The sequence below is a fragment of the Calonectris borealis genome, chromosome 7, assembly GCF_964195595.1.
Source record: "Calonectris borealis chromosome 7, bCalBor7.hap1.2, whole genome shotgun sequence".
Taxonomy (NCBI): domain Eukaryota; kingdom Metazoa; phylum Chordata; class Aves; order Procellariiformes; family Procellariidae; genus Calonectris; species Calonectris borealis.
The window spans coordinates 30,244,365-30,264,512 of NC_134318.1; the positions used below are offsets into that span (position 1 = coordinate 30,244,365).

A 20,148-nucleotide genomic window follows, 5' to 3' on the forward strand; every position below is an offset into this window, starting at 1 on the left:
ACCTTTTAGTGGATGTGCCACTGATGGAATACCAAGGTTCCTATTATCAGCGTGAAGGGAGAGGTGTTAGTCTGACATCTGCCTGGGGAATATCCAAAGACAGAAACTTCATCTTTCTTCCTGGGAAAAGACAGAATTACGTACCCAGGAGATCTCAGTACACTGTGTTTTGCCACTAGATTGCAAGGTCAAGAGAATACATGTTTAGTGTATTGTCCCAGGTTCCCCACTGCATCTTCGATATGGGCTTTTGCTCTTGTAATATGCGAAATAGCTCTGTAATTCCACCAGTCTGCATTCTCTAATAGTTAAAAGTATCTCTCTACTTTTTCTGAAATGGGAGGATGAATAGAGGAAAAAATAAAGTGGGAGAGTTCTACACAAGCTACATCCATGAGCAGAAAAAAAAAGATGTATGTAGGAGATTTTCCAGTAAAATAATAGTAAGGGCCAAAATTGAGGTCCCAGTCCTACCAGTCTTGCACATGGTTATTTATCAAGGATGTTCACATACTAGTGGTCACTATAAAGCCAAAGATGCGTAGTTGATAAGATTAAGCAAAGATATGACTCTTTACAGGGTTAAGTTGTTCTGGTATCCAGTCTCAGTAACATCACGGCTCACTCACACTGCAGGAGCCCACGTGTTATGGGATGGACCTCCATAGGCAGATGTTCACATGAGCTCAGTACCCACAAATGTGCCAGATTTTTGAAAGAACCTTGATCCTATTTAGATAACAAAATCAATGGCCCTGATACATTGAGAGTGTTAAATGTGAGAATGGATATTGAGCAGTTTTTGAGATAGGAGAATCGTTTTAGCTGACAGGCTTAAAAATCTGGCTCCTAAGAAAGGGAAATCAAGTTGAGAGTTTTGAAAGGGATCTAAATGACTATGACTGTCAGGTGCCCAGTACTCACTGGACTAAAATGTATGAGAAGTGCGCAGCTCTCTTGAGCACCCTTAAATATGCCAGTTGAAGGCTGCAGCCAGATTTCAGCAGCTGTTCTAATCTTTTCCACTGTGTATTAGAAGCTCTGCGACCTGCGGATGGATGGAACAACATTGAAAATCTGTGATTACTATTGGCAATTACCTGATATTTATCAGATATCCTATTCATGCAGCAAATGTGTTACAAAAAGAGAAGGGGCTGTACTCAGCATATGGGCAAGTCAGTATGTTGCATAAGACTTTATCTTCCTTAGAAACTATGGCAGGAGACTTCCCTATTTTGTCTTTTAAGTACAATGTTTAGTTAAGACCCTGGCATAGTCCTTAAGATGGGTATGGGTAAGGAAAGCCCATTAAAAAGGTGAAAATGATCAAACTATGTGAGCTGTGAGTTGGACAGTAGTGGTCATTTACTGACAGCATCCTGTAAGCCAGCAAAAACAAAGTTTAAGTTGGATGGGTTCACAGGGGAGAAAAAAGGATAGCTCTGGAGTGCAGACCGAGTGGTTATACATTATTTTTACAATGCTTGTGAAATAGTCATTAAAAGCTAGACAGGTAAAGCAAATAGCAGGGGGTGGACGAACCACCTGAGATGGTGTTTGGAATTGCCAGAAAGCATTCTGGGGGCAGAAGTCACGGTATTCATTGCTGTTTGCAGCCAGCAAACACTGGGTATTGCTCATTTGTTTCTTTTCTTCCTTAAAAGCGAAGTCTCCAGACTATGAAATACCACATTTACACTTCAAAGCAGCAGACATTTTCAGCCTGTAGAGCCTGGTTTCTGCAAGACTTCCACAGTCCCAGTGCTCTGATGGAAACATTGTGCTTGCAGGCCTTTTGGGTTAAGATCTGAAAAAGTGCAACGGGACTATATAATGTTGAACTTAATTTTGAGGGGGAAGGGTATAAGAGAGGAGACAGAGAGTTAGTAAAATGGGTAGAGTCTTACTTTTGTCTCCTTCTCAACGTGAATGCTCCTGCCCACACTGGGACAGTATGAGGAATGCCCTGGTCAAATCCAAAGAAGTTACTGGGTACCTTTCACTGGCTGATGGATGTTTTTCATAATCTGATGGAGTTCAGTCTGTTGTCACCATTTGAGTCCCAGGAATGGCCCTGCCCCTCTATCACGTCTCTCAGGAATACATAGCAGGTTAAGAAATGTGTTATGAACTCCTTAAACTGGTAGTTTCCCAACCTTCAGTGATGCAAAGTCAACAGTAATAAGGAAGCAACATGCTCTTTGGCATTACTTTACTTTTCTCTCCATCTCAACTGTAGTTTGAGTCTGGGAGTCTTAATAGACTGCTTGCTAGCAATGGGTTGGGAATAGCTGCAGAACAGATTTGTGGCAGCTACTCCCTGCTCAGGCCACAGAGATGCCCTGGGGGTTTACTTGCATCATAGCAAATGCCCCTAAGCATGCTCAGAAGGAGAATACAGACAGCACATTGCTCTTCCCACCTGATTTTATTGTTGTGATTGTTTTCCGATTCTCTCTCTGGGGCCTACGCAGTAATAAGCAGGTCAACATAACCATTTTGTTATGAGAAAGAAATGTAGAAATAATATTTTAATAAATGAATTAAGGGGGAGAGTTAATTGAAATTTTTCTGTATTTTTAGGGAGTATTGACATAGCATCTGGCCTTCTTACCAACATAAATCCTTCAGCGGCACAGCTCTCCCCAGACAGCTGCCATTAAGAGAGATGAGTAAAAAGATGTCTGATTAAAAGTTGGGACAGCCTCAGGAGCTATCCCCTGAGAGCGGATTGCAATGTTCTGGGAAACCACCCTGTTCACCACAATAGACACAGAGAGCCAAAAGCATCTTTGAGGGCCACAGCTGCTGTATTTTGGTCACAGTTAGGACATTCTAGAAAAGGGCAATTACAGATACAGATAACAACTTTCACAAAAATCATAAATGCTCGATGGGATCCCAAGGGACTACATATCTCACCTTCCTGTTCTTAAAGAGCTCTAATGATGGAGATGCTATAGTCTCTCTAGGAAGTCTGGTTGCTTTACAGTGCTTCACTATCTGAATAAGGTCTAACCTGAATACCTTAGGAGTCCGAACCCATGATTTCTTGTCTTATCCAGAACTTTCACGAAGAACAGATTGTTTCTTCTTTCCTTTTAGCAGCCTGTGAAAAATGTTGCCATCTTAAAATCATAGAATCATGCAGCATTTTAGGCTGGAAGGAACCCCTAGGAATTATCTAATCCAACCTCCTGCTCAAAGCAGGGCTAACTTCCAAGTTAGCACAAGACCATGTCCAGTCGAGTTTTGAGTATTTCTAGGGACAGAGGTACCACAGTGCCTCCAGGCTCCTGCTCCAGTCCTTAACCAGCCTCATATGACCCTGGATTGGCACAACCTTTTCATAACAGGACGGCATTGTTGATTTATGATCATCTGGTGACCTCCAGCAATCCCCAGGCCTTTTTCTGTAGGACAGCTGTATTTGTGATTGAATGGACTAATTCCCTGTCCTGTATTTGGGTAGCTGATTATCTCTGCTTCATTTTGCATTTGATCGTGTTGAATACCATCCCATTTATTTCTGATCCTATTTCCAGTTTGGCAAGACCATTTTGAATTACAAACCTTTAGCATACTAGCAGCCTTTCCTGGCATGTTGTTGTCTGTACATTCCACGGTAATAGTCTCTTCTACTGAAAGTATAATATTCTCTTTCCTTTTGTGGGTGGACATATAGGTTTGTTTATTTGCACCTCTCCCAGAGTGATGACAGAAGTACAGAGAAGGAGTCAATCTGCATTGGATTTTGCTAATAATTGGACTTTGCAAAGATAAAACAGCAAATGGAATTGATTCAAAACCCATTTAAAGGTGATTCCAGTGTGCTTGAGCTCAAGCATGAGACAAGTTAGCAGCAGAGACAATTTACCTGTGGGCTTCACAGAGAGGAAGAATGTTTCTAAATCATTATTTAAATTGATTTATTTAGAATTATTTAATGTTTTAGAATCACGGTTTGAAAGCTAGCTCTTGGTGGGAGCTCTGTGCACACAATGAGCATGTTTGGCCTTGAGCACATGTATCTGGTTTTAGTTAAGCCAAGCTGGCCACACTCATTCCACCCTGCACATGATCTCATTCCATGCTCCTTGTCATGGTATCTGCACACCATCCAGCAATATATTAACAGCGTGAGTAACATGTCTTATGTTGATTATTCTGTCACCAAGGGAGAAGTGTGTCTTGTCTGGTAGGAACTCAGATTGTCTTAAACAAAGCTCTGTATTTATGCTGGAGAAAAGTCAAGAGCTGCGCCTTGTGTTAGGAGAAGGAATTGGGAAGGGTGCTGGTCCTTGGGACTTGGGTAAGGCCATTTTGGGACTCAGACCGGCCACAACCTGAGAAGATTTTGGTTTCTGCACTGACAAGCTCTCCTTGCACTGTGGAGAGGCCATTTGCACTCCTGCCAGCATGCTTCATCAGTTCATACTCTGTGACACTTGGGGCACCTCCAAATTCTATTAGCCCAGAAAAAAATGCTCTTAATAGTCTTTATTTTGCATTTAATGAAATGACCAGGTTGGTGTTAGAAATGCAACGTGCTGTGTGTCAGCCGAATAGAAGAAATGTCTCCAGGCTGCAGGGAGGAGAGGGAAGGCTTGAAAAACTTGTTCAGCTGCTCAGTGTTCATATTTTTTCCGTGTGCAGTGAATGAGCTGAAATCTGTGCCCCGGCTGGGCCTGTTTACACCGTGTTTACCCACAGGGCAAGTTTTCTGCTATGGTCATCTGTCAGATTGGAGGGGAAGGGCCATTGCTAGTGGCTGTCATTAGAGGCTGCATCATTCTCTTTGCATATTTACTGAGCTAAACTCCAGCCTCAGCTCCCGTCTGTGTGATAAAAGAGGTGCCTCTCTGCAGCATCTCAAGTGTGAGAGACCCAAAGGCCTTTACAGAGCCCAATTCAACTTCAGATTTTGCCTGTGAGCAAAGCGCTCCTCATTTGAAGAGGGGTAAAACTGAGGGACTGAAGGCTGAAGCGAATTGCTTATTCTCCCGTACGCAGTCCTCAGAACAGATTTCGACCCAAACATGACCCTCCCTCAGTCCCTGTGCTACACTTAAACTGCTCAGTCTTGTTCTGCTAAAAAGGGCAGGAGAATCTGGCATCAGCTGCTGCTGTGCTTTTGCTTTTTTTGCACAATCCGCAGTTGGCACTTGGAGTCCCCGCTTCCCAGGTTTGGTCCTCCTTGGCTCGGTAGCCTCCCTGCAAATAGGAACTGAAGGACCTTTCTGGTGCACGGGGTTTTCCTGGCCTCCTACTGCTGTGTTTTCTCTAGAGAGTAGCCTCCGACTCATCGAGGACACTGCGGATCCAAACCCTCTGTGTCTCTCGGCTCCTTATATGGTAACATGAAGAAGTCTCAGCATTTTAGTTCTGATTTGGAGTTACCCTGGTTGTCTCCTCAGCTGGGGAACTAAACTTTAACTTTAAAACCATAGGCAAACTTGTTCTTACCGCCAAGAAACCATACCTTGGTTCATGCACGTGTATGCTGCTGTCTCACCACTGTCTTACTGAAGACCAGGCTGCATCATTAACAATGAAATTCCCCTACAAAACCTTTGCAGCAGCTAGAGTTTTAAGCATTCCCATTATTTTCCTTTCTGGAAGGGGCTTTAAGATACGAGTTATTATAACAGCAGAAGAAAGAGGTTGAGACGGAGGGAGGGTGCCAAGCAGGCTGTGGGGCAGAGCTGGCTTTTCTGGCAGACCACACTACCAGAGGTGATGGTGGGCAGTGGGAGCAGGAGGTAGTGGAGCTGGGGACACCTAGAAGGGACTTGAAGGGGCTCTGCACTTTTGAGCCATCACATCCAGACATGTGGGGAGTGGAGAAATTGTTCCTGTTTGGGCGGGGAGAGGTGTCCTTGTTCATCCCAGAGCCAAATGCATTTTGGTATCTTGTCTCTTGGCTGGCCTGAAGAGGTTTCTACCCAGATTTCTGTTCTCACCTGCTATCCCGGCCTCTGACAGAGGCCACCCTACAAAAGGGGCAGAGCAGTGAGCAGAGCTAAGTTTTCCTGATTGCCAAACGCTCGTGTTTGTGTGTGGGAAGTCCTTGAGTGACTTTGCATGAATTTATCAGAGCCTGGGCTGATGCATTTTGCAGTGGGTTAGTGTAGAGTGCTTTGACAAGGTGATACGTTCTTGTGCTGGAGTCCAGCCCACCCTACTGCAGGCTGTGTCCTCTACTGGCTACAAGCCCATCGCTGGACATAGTGCTGAGGGTGCATATGAGCATGAAACCATACGGAAAGTAACCATACTTAATGACTTGAGACATATTTAAGGGCAGAAACAAAGGGTTATGATGACTAAAGGAGCTCCAGCAAATTTCAGGGGCTGTGGGAGCTCAATGTCTCTTCAGGGCCAGCTACTAGCATTTAAAAAGGCATATGCGGTTTTTTTTTTCCTTTATCTCTTCCCTAGATTTCATGCTGATGAGACACAAATCCTGAGAAGCACTGAGAGCGGCACTCCCTGTCATATATCCCCAGTGCCTCGTCAGCCCCGATTTTTAAAAGTAACTGTGGGTTTCTTTTCTCGTGGTGCAGGTTCCACCATATTAGCTGAGCGGCTGGGGCTGTCCACACCAAGCTCGCCCACATCGACACCCAATTCCCCCACCGTCCTCTGCAGCGGTGTCTCTGACCCCATATTGTCTACATGTGGCTCTGGCCCCCTCTGCAGCTCTATCAGTGGTAAGTGTGCTGGGATCCCCCCCTCTGCCTTGCCTTTGCCTCCCTCTGCCTGCTCCTGCACTCCCTCCCTCGGGCTTGTCTCCCAGAAGGACCCTAAAACCACAACGATCAACAGTCTCTCCTGTCAGCTCCCTCGGGGAGGAAGGGAGAGCCTCTGCAAAGTCTATTTTCAGTCTGTTTTATGTAGAAGCCGCTTAGATGCCTAGACAGCAATATTTTTCCAACCCTTTTCATCATGAAGGGTCCCAAGGGAGGCAGCAGAGTTTCTGTTATGTGCGCGGCCCTGTGACGCACCGCTCCTGGAGAGCTGTGCGGCAGTGACGTGCTGTATGCTAGCTTAGGCTGGAGTTACGGGTATGCCTACTGCCCCCTCTCCCTCTCCACACACCCACCCTCTTCAGAAAAAGGCAGTATTGGTATTTCTAATATGCCAACGAATTCCAGTGAGATTTAGATAAATGTACATACAGTAGAAAATGATAGGCTGTTCTGCAGCATTTTTAAAACCCCAGGGACCTGCATGGTCCCAAGGCATTGATGGTGGGATATATAACTTACCAAGTCCTTGACATCATTGTCCAAACCAAGAGTGTTTTTCACTGAAGGTACCTATCAGTGTCAAGTCTAATAACTGGTGACAGCAAACGTTCAGATTTTTAGTGGGTTTGGGGGAAAAAAATAGAAATTTTCTCATTATCTTGCTACCTTATCTGTCTTCATTGGGGAGGCCTTATAACAGATCTGCCGCGAACATAATTACTGCAGCCCCTCATAGCTCTCGAAGCAATGTAGCCACTATGAGCTAGATGCTATCCATGCAGGTACCACCCCACCACTGTCCTGAAGGATCCACACAGGGTGACTTGTAGCCAGGCATTGTGGTCCCACATCCCTGGCTCGGCCCTAGAGATGAAGCATTGCTTGTCTTGGGAGTTGCTGCCACCGTGTGCCACCTGGCCTCTCCCTTTTCAAAGCAGATGCCTTGATCCGCCCCTCCTGATTTTTCCTTCTTTGTTAATGTTTAGACAGTGGTTTGAAAACGTGAAACTGCTCTTTGTCCCTGCTGCGTGGGAACAGCTGCCTCTTGGTTTGCTGTATGTGGGCAGCAGATCCCAGCAGATGCTGCCTTTCTGCTGCCCTGAGCCATGGCATGTGAACCAGTGCTTGGTGAGTGGGACAGTAGGTCACAGGAAGGACCCTGATCCTGGAGCATCCATTTCTGCTAGGGCATGGTTCTTCCCTCCGTAGCTGGCTTCAGGGCAGAAATTACCCTGGGATGTCAAGAAGCCTTTTAGGCAGCATGAGTGACCCTGTTCTTTGTGTTTCAGGCACAGCTCCCAACTCTCCCATCAGCTTGCCTGAGTCACCCATCTCTCCGTCCGTCTCAGGGCCCTGGGGAGATGAATGCACCATCTGCTACGAGAACATGGTAGACACGGTCATTTACTCCTGTGGACACATGTGTCTCTGCTATACGTGTGGGCTGAAGCTCAAGAAGATGGCCAATGCTTGCTGCCCCATTTGCAGACGGGCCATCAAAGATATCATCAAAACATACCGCAGCACTTAGAGCAGCAGCAGATGCTGTGATGGGGACTGGGCAGGTGGGGAGGAGGCTGTGAAACAACACGGGTCTTGGTCTCTATTCATCATCCAGGAGATTCAAAAACCATCACCTACCACCATCTTGATCCCCTCTTCCATGGACAACAGATGAGACAAGCTTAGACACTGCTCTTCTACCCTCCAAGCAAGCCCTGGGGCTGAACTCCAGTGTGTCAGGGAAGTTGCAATGGACTACTCTCCCGTGTGGATTTTAAACTTTATCTCAAAAAAAAACCAGCTGGTGCAATCATCCCTTTTCTACACCATGCACAGCAGAGGGGAGTCTCCAATGTTTAGCAGGGACAGAAGCGGTGAAAGGTTCAGTGCTACACATCTCCTTCCGGAGACACCCCGCATGCAGAGGACAGCTTAGCAAAAGAGGAGAAACAAGCAACATGTTTCCATGTACAACCAGCCTGACCGTGGGAAGCCCCTTAGAACGGACGGAGCGAGGCAAGCTTTGACCCAGCAAGCGAGGTGCAGTGAGGACTTTCACAGTGGAAATGCTGGGGCCAGTGCAGAAAAGGACCAAGGATTTGTGAAGCAAAACCCCCCCCATGTCCACAGGCAGAAGAGCAGCCCCATGGCAGCCCCTTGAGGGCTGTCCTCCGCTCCTCCCTCGCTGTTCCCTGGCAGAGGCATTCATGGCAGGTTTGGCAGCTGGCGCTGGCCTTGCTCCCTCCCAGCAGCGTCCAGCCACCTCCTGTCGCCATCCTGTCGCATGACGAGCGGCTCTCAAACCCCACCACCACCGGTTTGCTATGGCTTGTCCCGAATAGTCTCCAGGCCGCACGAGGGATTCGGCAGCATCTCTGCGGCCATGGCCTGCGGGAGAGGGAGATGTGTCTCCCTCGCCTTTCCTCCCCCTACCATCAAGACAGCACTTGTGAGGGAGAAAATAAAAGAAAAAAAGAAACAAAAACCCCAACCCCACTGGGGAAGAATGTAAAAACCCACATGTCTGCGGGTTTCATTTACTGGTAACTTTATCACTGTGCTTTAAGACAAAACCAGCCAGGTGGTACTCAGCCCTTCACAGCCAGCCCGCTGGCAGGACATGGCTGTCCTTACTTGTTAGGAAGAGAGGAAAGAAAAAAACTAGCTCGGGGGGTTTCGTTTGCTTTGGTTTATTTAAATAAATCCCCTTCCCTCCTGCCCCAGTTGGGAACCCTGCTGTCCCCATGGTGGGCACCTGCGATGGCAGCCCCCATGGTTGCTGTGCCAACCACTGCTCTGCCATGGCTGCCGGCCTGGCCCAGGGCTGCCAGCCCTTGGGCCCGGGCAGGGTGGCTCCGCAGCAGCAGGAGCTGCCTTTCTCCCCTCCGGCCCCATCCTGCTGCCTTCCAGGGCCATGTGGGAGGAGGAGACTGTGTCTGGGCCCTGAGGGGTGATCAGGGCTGGGGCGCAGCAGCAGTGGCATTCGCCCCGCCATGTTGCCCACCAGGCCAGGTCAGGGAAGGCCATGGAGTTGAACCTCTCCCACCGAGCCTTTTCCAGCATATGGCCGCTGATAGGACACGGGGGAACAGCGTGGCATAGGGATAACAGCATTTAATATACACAGCTGCTTGCTGCAGGGGGCATCGTGCCCCCCCAGGCAGGAGGTGGGTGAAGGAGCACTCGCAGAGGCTGCTCCCAAGAGCACCTGGAAAACATGTCCTCGCCCTGTCCTCTCAAATAAAACAAGAGGTTACTAGCTGGAGAGCGCATTGTAGAGCCTTTCTCTAAAGGCGCCGCCATCACTGCAGCCTACCAGCGAGGTCTGCAGCCACCCCAGCCCGCCCCAGTGGGCAGTACTAACTTGAACGCCGATATTCTGGTTACAGGGATTTACATTATTTCTTTGCATACCTCTTGCGTACAGCTCTAACCCAGCCCTGCCCTGCACTCCAGGCTGGCTGTCGAAAGCCCTGGAGTGCCGTGGCTCCCGTGCCCAGATGCCCTCACTGAGGGGTGGGAGGCCGGGCTGGCACGAGCCTGGGCAGGTCACAGCAGCCATGCCAGCAGCACGGCCGGTCCGCAGGCGTGCAGCCTCCGGCTTACCCGAGGACAGAGCCATGACCGGCAGACACAGGGAGCCTGTTTCAGTAGTTAGACAAACTCCAGTGCAAAGATGTACCTAAGGGGTAGGAACATGTCGATGAAACAGTGGATGTGGGGAAACGTGCAATAAGCAGCCTCCCAAGCCTTCACCACGCCAGTGGGACTGGTTCCCCTCCACACAGGGCAAGCCAAGGGGTCCATTTTATTTTTCAAGAAACTCCATCTATGGGTACCAGTGCAGTGGTGTGAATTCCCTTTTCACCTTTCAAATTCAGAGTGTTTTAATATATAACTGTGTTTGTTTTACTGTGGACCAAACTCTAGGAGTTAAGCAGAAGCTGAAAGCATCCCCTAGCATCTGAGCTCAAAAATTGGGGTTAAGTCCTGCTCCTGGCATCAGCTGGCCTCCGGTTGTGAGCAGGGAGAAGGAGAGCAAGGCTCTCTCCAAGGAGAAAAAAAAAACAGCAAAAGCAGTAACAGTAACAACAATCCTAACCTTTTGTTTTGTTTGACTGGTGTAGGTTCCCACGTACCTCTGTGTTCTTGTGTCATTTGCATTTCATTGCTTTACTTTAAGATGTTTTGTGTTCTGTTTAAAGAGAAGAATAACTCATTGTGAAAAATTGGATAACTGTGATTGTGAATAAAGTTGATTTAGGTATCCTGCAGCAGCATGAGCAGCTGAGTATTTACCGTTTCCACAAGCGTGGCAAAAGGCAATGAGCAGCAGGGCAAGAGGCTGAGGTAAGAGCAACGGTGGCACGAAAGCCTCTTCCTTGGAGAGCTCTCAGGCTTTCCTTCAGTGCTTGAGGACGAGGGGGTATTGACAGCTGGTCCCCTGATGGGCCCCATACACATGCAAGGAAGCCACAAAAGTAAAAGCAAGGGCTAACCACGTTCCTACAGCTTAAGCCCCATGCTCCTGAGCTTCTTTACATCCTCCCCAGAGAGAAGCCACAGCTTCTTTCCTCTCATTGCCTTATTTGCACAGTCTCTTCTGAGTGCCTGTAACCACAAAAAAAAAGACGTCACCAGCACAAGAAAGAGAAGGTGTGCTGCGAGGAAACCCAGGACCATGCTCAGTGTGATAAGGGCCAGGTAAGGCGCTGAAAATTAGGCAGAGCAGTGGCAATACAGCCAGGTGTCCCCACCACAGCTCTGTAGAGACATGACAGCCCAACAGCAGACAGGAGGATCCCAGTCCTGAACTGAGTAACATGGTGAGAAGGCCCACTGACAAGCCATGGTCTGGCCAAGGGAGATGCTGAGGCAAGATGCAGATGCTTCCTCAGCATGTAGCAAGGGACACAGGGACCCAAATGGGATTTGGATTCTCCAGAGTGATGCCAGTTCCCCCCAAACCCAATAGCTCCTCTGCTGCAGGGATCTGCTCAGGAGCACACCTACAACACAGCCATGTGAGATTTCCTCCTCATCCTTTTGTTTAACTATTCAGCAGATGAGAAACTGGCTGGATCCCTCTCTCTTGTCACAGGACATATTTGAGTTGGCATCTTCTCCCTCAGTGTGGGTGCTCCATCTGCCAGGGACATCCCAGGAGAGGCATCCTCAGCCTCTCCAGCTGAAGCTATTCCACTCTAAGAGCTCCCCAGTGGCCTAAAACTTTCCAGGCTAGGTAAAGTGAAACCACATCTGCAATCCAGCTTTCCTCCAACACCACCCTGAGGAGCTCTTAGCAGGGACAAGGCAAGCCTGCACACACCTATGCTGCACTCCAAGAGCTGTGCCCAGCTCCTGCTTTCCCAGGGACAGGAGGACCTGTAGTGGGTCTGGAAAGCCCTCTCTGGCCACAGCCCAGCCGTGGGAAGCCTCCTTGTCCCCTCAGGAGCAAGGGATAGAGCCACACAACACAGACTGCCCCTAGAAACTGGGGACGCTGACCTGCCGGACAGCCCCTGCGAGATGGGCTGAGCCCAAGCACTGCCACATATTAGGACAAGTGAAGCGCTAACACTCTGGGACAAACTCAGACCCTCTCCTCCCCTGGCATCAGCAACAGGGACCAGGGTAGGTACCCCCACGCTTCCCCTCCGCCAGTCCCAGCCTGTTCATTCCCTCCTGCAGCTGCCATGTGCAATAGCCCTAGTGAGCTTTGCCCCCCTGTCTGCTGATCACCGCTGAAATCACCCTGCCCCGACCCCCCTCCCCAGGCCACCGCCATCAGCTCACCAAATCCAAACCAGATCTGCAATTTCACCATCGCTCCCGAGCTATTCCCCACCAAGACCAAGCATGGCGCAGCACAGACCTTCCCCAGCAACAAGGCCTCCCACCACCGCAGCCCTCCCGCTGCTTCAGGCAGGGCCGTCCCCTGGGTTTCCCCGGCCGGCGGCCAGCTGCGGCACAGCCCGCGGGGCCCGAGCCCACGGACCGCGCCGGGGGGGGGGTTGGGGGCGGGGAGGAGGAGTTGGAGGACGGAGGGAGGAAGGATGCTCCGAAAGTGGTCCAGGAGCGGCAGAGCTGGTCCAGCACCGCCACCTGGTGCTCCCTGCCCGGCACGGCACGCAGCCTCTAATGGCTTTTTTTTTCCTTCCTTGCCCCCCGCCCTTCTCCTAAGGTTGATTTAACGCCTTTTCATAAATACTACAAATACAGCTCTGCTGGTGGCTCTCAGAGAAAAATGAGGAATGAAGGGAACAATTAACAGCGGGTTACAATATACATGGGGATACATTAGTATACGGTGATTGCACCGGTCCAGAAAAACCCTTTCAGCCCTAAGCTGGCTGGCTCACTCTACACACGGGGGAAGGGGGGGCACAGTTCACAGGCACACTTGTCACTAAGTCTGTGCCTTGAAATGCCGAGGACTGTGTGGTGCTTCAGATCTAATTCCTGGCATCCTTTGGAAGGGCTGGGATTCCCAAGCAGGACTCCTGCATCACCTGCCTACCTGCCAGAACAGAGGAGTATCTCATGGGCGCTGTTAGCAAACACTGTGCCTCCGATGAGAGCTGGCTCATCTTGGCACCTGGGTGAAACTCATTTCTCTGCAGGATGTTGGTGATGTGCCACATCATGGAGCGAAGACATAGCCTCGTGCTAAAATGAGGGATGTGTTCATGCAAGGTCATTCTCTGCTGCAGGAACAAAAAGCTGGGGAGGGCCAACATCCCTCTGCAGCCCTGCTTTCCAAGGTGGAAGCCAGGCACTAGGTATGACCCCTTTTATCTACAGATTTGCAAACTGCTAACAGACAACGAGGAAGTGGACAACACTTCATAAAAGGCTCCTATAGCCAAGTTGGGGACTGAAGTGCTAGAAAACAACCTCGTTTCCTCTTTACTATTACATCCCCTATTACAATCCACTCCCCCATTATATCCCCTAATCCACTGCTCTCTGCATGCCTGAAAGATGTCCCGCCTAAGCAGTGGGAATCCATTAGGAGAAACTCTTCAGTTTCACCTGTCTGCTGCTTCACACAGCAAAGAACTTCTACTTGCTGAGCTATTTGGGGCCTCCCACCTTCAAAGCTGGATAACAGGAGTCAGCAGGGCCCAGCAGCCTTGCAAGATCAGACCTTAATATCCCATGTTCAAGCACAGCCTGCTCTGCAGCCTCCACACAGTGGTGTTAAGGGCTTATCCTAACTTGCAGAGCAACCCTTTTATCACAGAACCAAAGGGCCACTCATGTAAAAGGATGCTTTTCTTCTTATTTTGGATCTGATGCCACATCCCTCTCCAAAAAACATCCTGACAGAGTATTTTAAACCTTAAGACCTTGCTCAACTCAGGCAAAAGGTCTTCATGTTTGAGGGCTGAGGTGAGCAGTCCCTAAAACTTTCTGGATTAGAAAAGAGACAAAAATACAGCATACAATAACAACTCAGGGCCAGGGGATGAGAGAAGCTCCTTTATCCAGTTAAGCCTAAACTGAAATTTGCAATTGCATGTATACATACGTTGTAAATTATTCTGGGACAGCTAAATTCAGTGGTTTGACAAACACAAGTGGAATTAAAACTACTGAAAAAAATTGAAAAAAACAAAATAAACCAACTGGATCACAATTAAAAAGGTCAAAAATTTATTTTTCCTTAGGGCATAAGAGGCAATGTAAACAAAATACAAACAAACAAAAAAAAAATCACAAGTCAATTCTTACAGTCTGCAAGCATTTGAAGATAGAGTACCCTTTTCCCACCTCCCCCCAGAACACTGCAAGCCTGCTCAAATGTTAAAAGCAACAATTCTGGACCCTGAAGGTCCAGTGAGTTTTGCCATGTCCCAAGCTGGGACTAAGTTTCTCATGTAAGAAGGACACTGCATCTGTTTTATCAAACACTTAAGAAAAAGTCCAACAAAATATAAATATTACAGACAAAAATCAGATTTAGCACCACCTTTGGTCCAAGCAATCAATGAATCGGGAGATGACAGGTACAGTCTGTTTTAGCAAGTCCTTTCTGCCCGAGTCTTTGAAAACATTAGAGGTTCACATTGCAAGAACTTGTAATAATTCAGAAAACAGCCCTCAAACTCTGGCAGTCCCTCACAACCTCCCCTGGTCCTGCGCACACGGAGAGGAGAGCATCATCGCTGTGCAGCAGTGCACAGAGCCAGCCAACATCGCTCAAAGCGCTTGGCAGAGCTGAGCTCAGCCCTGTGGGACAGGGCAAACGCTGTGCCAAGGGCCTGATCCTGCTTTGGCCCGGCAGAGTTCTGACTTTGGGCACGGCTGAAGAACAGGAAGGGCAGTGACAGTGTGCACCCTGAATTTCCCTTTCCACTAGCACTTGACACCCTCCAAAGCCCAGCAGACCGCAGCACCTGCGTGCTGTCAGGGTGTGTGAAGGCAGACGCCTGGAAGGACCTGAAGCTGTTTAAATGCGAGTTATTTCAGCATATCTGAAACATGCAAATCAGGAGCTCTTATCAAGCATAATTTACTCCAGGCCCTTTTTAGGCTCATCTTTTCCAATACACACGTGCACGGCTATGAATTTTTGCAGAGGTGTCTATACCTAGTTGCTGTGCCACAGCACTAGTGTGGGCCAGGATACAGTCACAGGATCTGTCACAATCCTAGGAAAATAATTAAGTTCATAAAGCACCTGGCAATATTTTACATTTATTTCCACTTCCTCCTCTATAAGCATCCAGAACCCAATTTGTCTTTTCTTTTCCTCCAGGAGTTTCCGAGCAGTCTTAATTAACCATTATTAAATGCTGTTCGATTCCAAGATAATACCACCTCTAATAAATGCCTAAAGAGAAATGCTGAGATCTACTTTTAGGCACAGCAATCTGAAGTTTTTGCTCTGCATCTTCACATGCACAATTGACCAAGACAATTTGTGTTTCTCACTCCCCGTTAAGTGACCCATGCAGAGTTTTCACCTTTACAGGCACAGGCACGATTAAAATCCCCCAAACAAACATTTGTTTTCACTTCACTGCTTCAGAATGTGTTGCTTTAGGGAAAACCCCCAAACCTCAATTGCTTTACATTGTTTTGCAGTTCTCCGAGCACTGGGCATAGCACGTGGCCGATCAGCAGTCATGGAGAAGGGGGCAGCACCCCGAGCGCGGCCCCTGTCCCACACAGGGCAGCAAAATCCTGACCCGGTCACCCACGCCTGGTGACATGAGCGGACACAGCCTGGATCAACCCCCCATTTACTGCACTTGGCCTACGACATAACCACGAGGACCGCTCTGAAATCCGTTCTGGATGGGGCACTAAAGTCAAGTAAAGTCTGCAAGGGGGGAAGATAATGTTTTGCACAACTGTTTCCCCCCCACTGACAAATCCAGAGCAATGAAAACATTGTGCTATGATAATTTCATTAATTCTCACTGGGACAGAAATGCACGTCTATTGTCCCGGTCACAGAACCAGGCCCACAGTACCGTATGTATCAGCTAAATCATCACAGGTCCCCAGCTGATCTGTGCTAAAGCTTGAAGGACATTTCTACAGGGTCACTTAGCAAAAAGGAGACCTATGTTTTCCCCACTGATAACGCACTTTTGTGTTGGCCCATAGAGAAGTTACTCATCTTTGTTAACTAGTACTCTAATCTGCATCAAATCTACCATGTTTACATGCAGACTCCGGGACTGGTCACAAAAAGGTCTTCTGTTTTGAGCCAGTTCAGGCAGATTGGGGCATCTGATCCTTCATTAACAATAACTCTTGCCATCCATGGCAAAAGGTACTGTTAAGTGCAAAAAATGTCATTTTTCTGGGTTTCAATTTTACTGGGATGACTGAGAAAGGCAAAATTTTCTAACATGCATGTGATTTCTTTTTCTAGAAAAGCATCTCAGAGACCCAAGCACATCTGGACCCTTACAGGAGCTCTTCACTGTACAAACAGTTTTATCCAACTGGTCACCATCTCGAGTTCATGAAACAAAAATTGGACAATGCATGAGGCTGCAGTTACTATTTCTGTCTCTAGCCCACATTTGCTATAGGTACATTAAGGAGCGATGCCATGAATGTCAAAATACCTGTCAGCTCTGAAAGAATCAATACTTGGCCAAAAGCTCTAACATCTGCATGATGAACAATATTCATTCCACTACCTTCAGTGGAGCTGGATCAGAGGCCACAAGAAAATATGGTCCAAAGATGTTACCACAAAAAAGGGATTCCCCAGACTCATTTTCTTCCTCTCTTGGCTTAACTTGCAACCCAAAACAAACTGAACGGACTCCTGCCCATAAACTCTCCTAAAAAAAAAAAACAAGCTCTCAGTTATTCCTTCACATATATACTGCAACAGAAACCACACCAACTTCTAGACCTTCTCCCAAGCAGAACAGACAGAATGGTTCCCATGTTAAAAAGAAAACAAACAAAAAGACAAAAAAAAGTGTCACCAACTTGACCACACACGCTAAGACCAGCCACACATTTCTCTATCTCTGGTCACCGACATACTCTCCCAAGCTCCCACCAGGTACATTCCCACCACCTAACCACTAGAAAATGGAGTGCTACACCAACACAGAAATGACAACAGCATCTAATATTCAAGGTCACATTAAGAACATCAACCACCCAGGAAACCCACTGCAAAACCTCACTTAGACCAGGCCTAGATCGATTTTTTTTTTTTCCCCCCAGATACAAATTTGGGACAGCAAAACCCATAGGGGTTTCCAGTCCAGACACGTGCAATTGCTCTGCTAGCAGAGGGGAGTACAATTGCTCAAACAGATTTCAGCCTTCATTCAACAACAGGTTTAGGCTCCCAATAACTGACTACCCACCATTTCCAGAGAGAATTTGGGCTAATTAACAGCTCTGGAAACAGCTACAGATGTACGTATCCAACTGGGCTGCTTTCAACGCCCACCTTGAGTTCTCTGCATCTGAACTTTAGCCTAACTACCAGTCAAACTGCTGGCAAGACTTCTCCTGACATGAAATTTGATATCGAGTCTTAACTGAGGAGGCTTATCTGCTTGATTTTCCCCAAACATTGGAAGCAGAGTAATGAGCACTGCTGTCTGCAATTAAATCTGCAATTAAGGAACAGCACTGATGTCATGTGAAATTAGCCAGGCAGCAGAAATGCACCTACTCTGTGCACTATTGACCCCACGATACTCAGTTTGGACCCTCAGTACAAAAAAGTCATTGTAATGCTACACGCACTTTGCTTTTGCAATACTCTAGGTTTGAACTCACCACAAGTAACGAGCAAGTCTTTTCAGCAAGCCTATGCTGCAGAAAAATTCCTCCTAGAGACTGGAAACAATTATAACTTCCCCCCCCCGCCATGAAAATCCAAGACAGGAAATAGTTAACTCAACTATTCAGTGAAATAGTTCTTTTTTTTTTAAAGGTTTCTTTTTGATTTTTTATTTTGTTTTTATTAACAATTTACTAATTGTTACAGGCTAAGTTGCAGTGACTGCACTATTCTCTTCTGTCCTGTTTCTAGGGGATGGAAACAAACTGAACCTGGATGCTCAGGGGACCCAGAACCAGAACAGAATTTGATGTCACCCCACTCTAAACCCCAAGGGTGATGATGGGATTTTGTTTATTTATTACCACTTCCCTGGTGACCCAGAAGCAGTTCAAGAACAAGCTCTCAAACGACAAAAGAACTGTTTGTACAGAGAAAGCTGCCATGTTGCTTAAATTTCAGGCATCAAATACAGAGTCACTAACACAGCTTTGAAGGGGAATATCTGGAGAAGCCTGAAATATTTATTTTAATATTAAATGTTATATTTCAAAAATTCTCCTACAGTGCCAAGTGATTCTCCCTCCCCTTTGTTTTTCTCTTCCACCAAGCAGGGACCAAGACAGACAGGTACCATTGTAACCAAATAACCCTGAGCATCAGGGAAAGGTCACTAAACCCAACATTTTCCCAGAAGTGCCACTAGCACAGGGTTGTTTCACAGAGGGCCAATGCAGGCAGGCCTGGAACAGCCGCTCTTGCCCGCTCCATCAGCCGAACCTCCGTGTATGCAAACTCCCAGACACACAAACCGCCTCAACTACCACAAACACATAACCCCTGTTTGTCTTTCTTTGGTGGATCATTGGCTTCAGGACACAGATTGTCATAGTATATCACGGAGTGTGAAACAACTTTTCTCAATAATGAAAAATCCTAACACAGAGCAGTGATGTATTAAAACCATCTATACAGAGAAAGAACCTGCAGTGTCAGACCCAGTAATTTATGGCCTTATTAGAAACATCTTTTTCCTCTTATTTTATCTATTCCCCCCCTGCCAATATAGTTACCTCATTTCTTTCCAAATTATCAACATAATTCCCATTATTTTGATTCAGTAACAAACAGGAGTCTCAACTCAGGACAGTAGTGGCTTATGCTGACAAGAACAGGTCTGTAAAACGCCAGTGTGAAGCTTTAAACCAAATTTATTTATTAAAAAAAACAAACACAAAACAAAAAAAATTGCACTCTCCAACTAGAATCAATGCTACCTTGATGCAGGAACAAATGAAGAACATTGTTGATGGGACCAGCCCAGCCCTGACATTATAAAATGGGAGAAACGAATTTGTTCTGCCTACACCAGTCAGGTCCGGTGCGGCGCAGCTTTCGCTCCGGGAATCACTGCGGAGCCCTAGCCCTGATGTTAGGGCACCCAAGAAAAAAGATCCCCTCGCTCCACCCTTGGCAATGCATGCACACCCCACAAAACTGACACCCCAAAGTAGAGTTATGGGTGACTTTTTACAGACAGCTGTGCTTTGCTCCGAGTTGGGTCTAAGACAGAGGAGGAAAAGCAGCAACAGCAACCTACATCCCAACCCAAAGTCAACTGACTGCGGGGGCTTCTGGATCCGGCCCTACGTACAGTACTTTATTTGAAAATTACAGACACACACAACAGACACGACTACTGAGCAGCACAGAGGGAGAGAAAGAGAAATACAAGCACTGGGCAGAGCTAGCAGAGGCCATCAAACAGTTCAATGTGCAGACACATTCCCCATGCATCGCCCTATTGGTGGTCCCTGCTTCTACCAAGCAACTAAAAGCAAATGAAAAATAATAACTTACACATACATTTGCTCTCACACCATCATACTGGTACTGTTGGCAGCTATCAAACACTGCATTTACACACAACACTTCGCTACATGGCTAAGCAGCATCTGAAGTTGCCAGAAAAGGAGCCACTGGTGATGGGAAGCCACCAGCAAATAGCAGCAAAGCTCCAGTTGGTTTTAAAAAAGCTGCAAGACCTGCAGGGGAGTGGATCATGGCATGGCAGCACCAAGGCTCAGCAGTCCTGTGCACCCTTGGGAG

At 47.4% G+C, this 20,148-nt stretch overlaps 1 protein-coding gene across 2 annotated transcripts in view; it reads left to right on the plus strand.

Moving 5' to 3' along the window:
* The window catches only part of NEURL1 (neuralized E3 ubiquitin protein ligase 1), a 165,197-nt gene extending 155,797 nt beyond the window's left edge, over positions 1-9,400 (plus strand). For both annotated transcript variants that reach the window (XM_075154977.1, XM_075154978.1), the window contains exons 5-6: positions 6,570-6,716; positions 8,045-9,400. In XM_075154977.1, the coding sequence (XP_075011078.1) occupies positions 6,570-6,716; positions 8,045-8,286 (389 nt within the window). In that variant the 3' untranslated portion in view covers positions 8,287-9,400. The remainder of the gene's footprint in view (positions 1-6,569; positions 6,717-8,044) is intronic.
* The last annotated feature ends 10,748 nt before the right edge of the window (positions 9,401-20,148 follow it).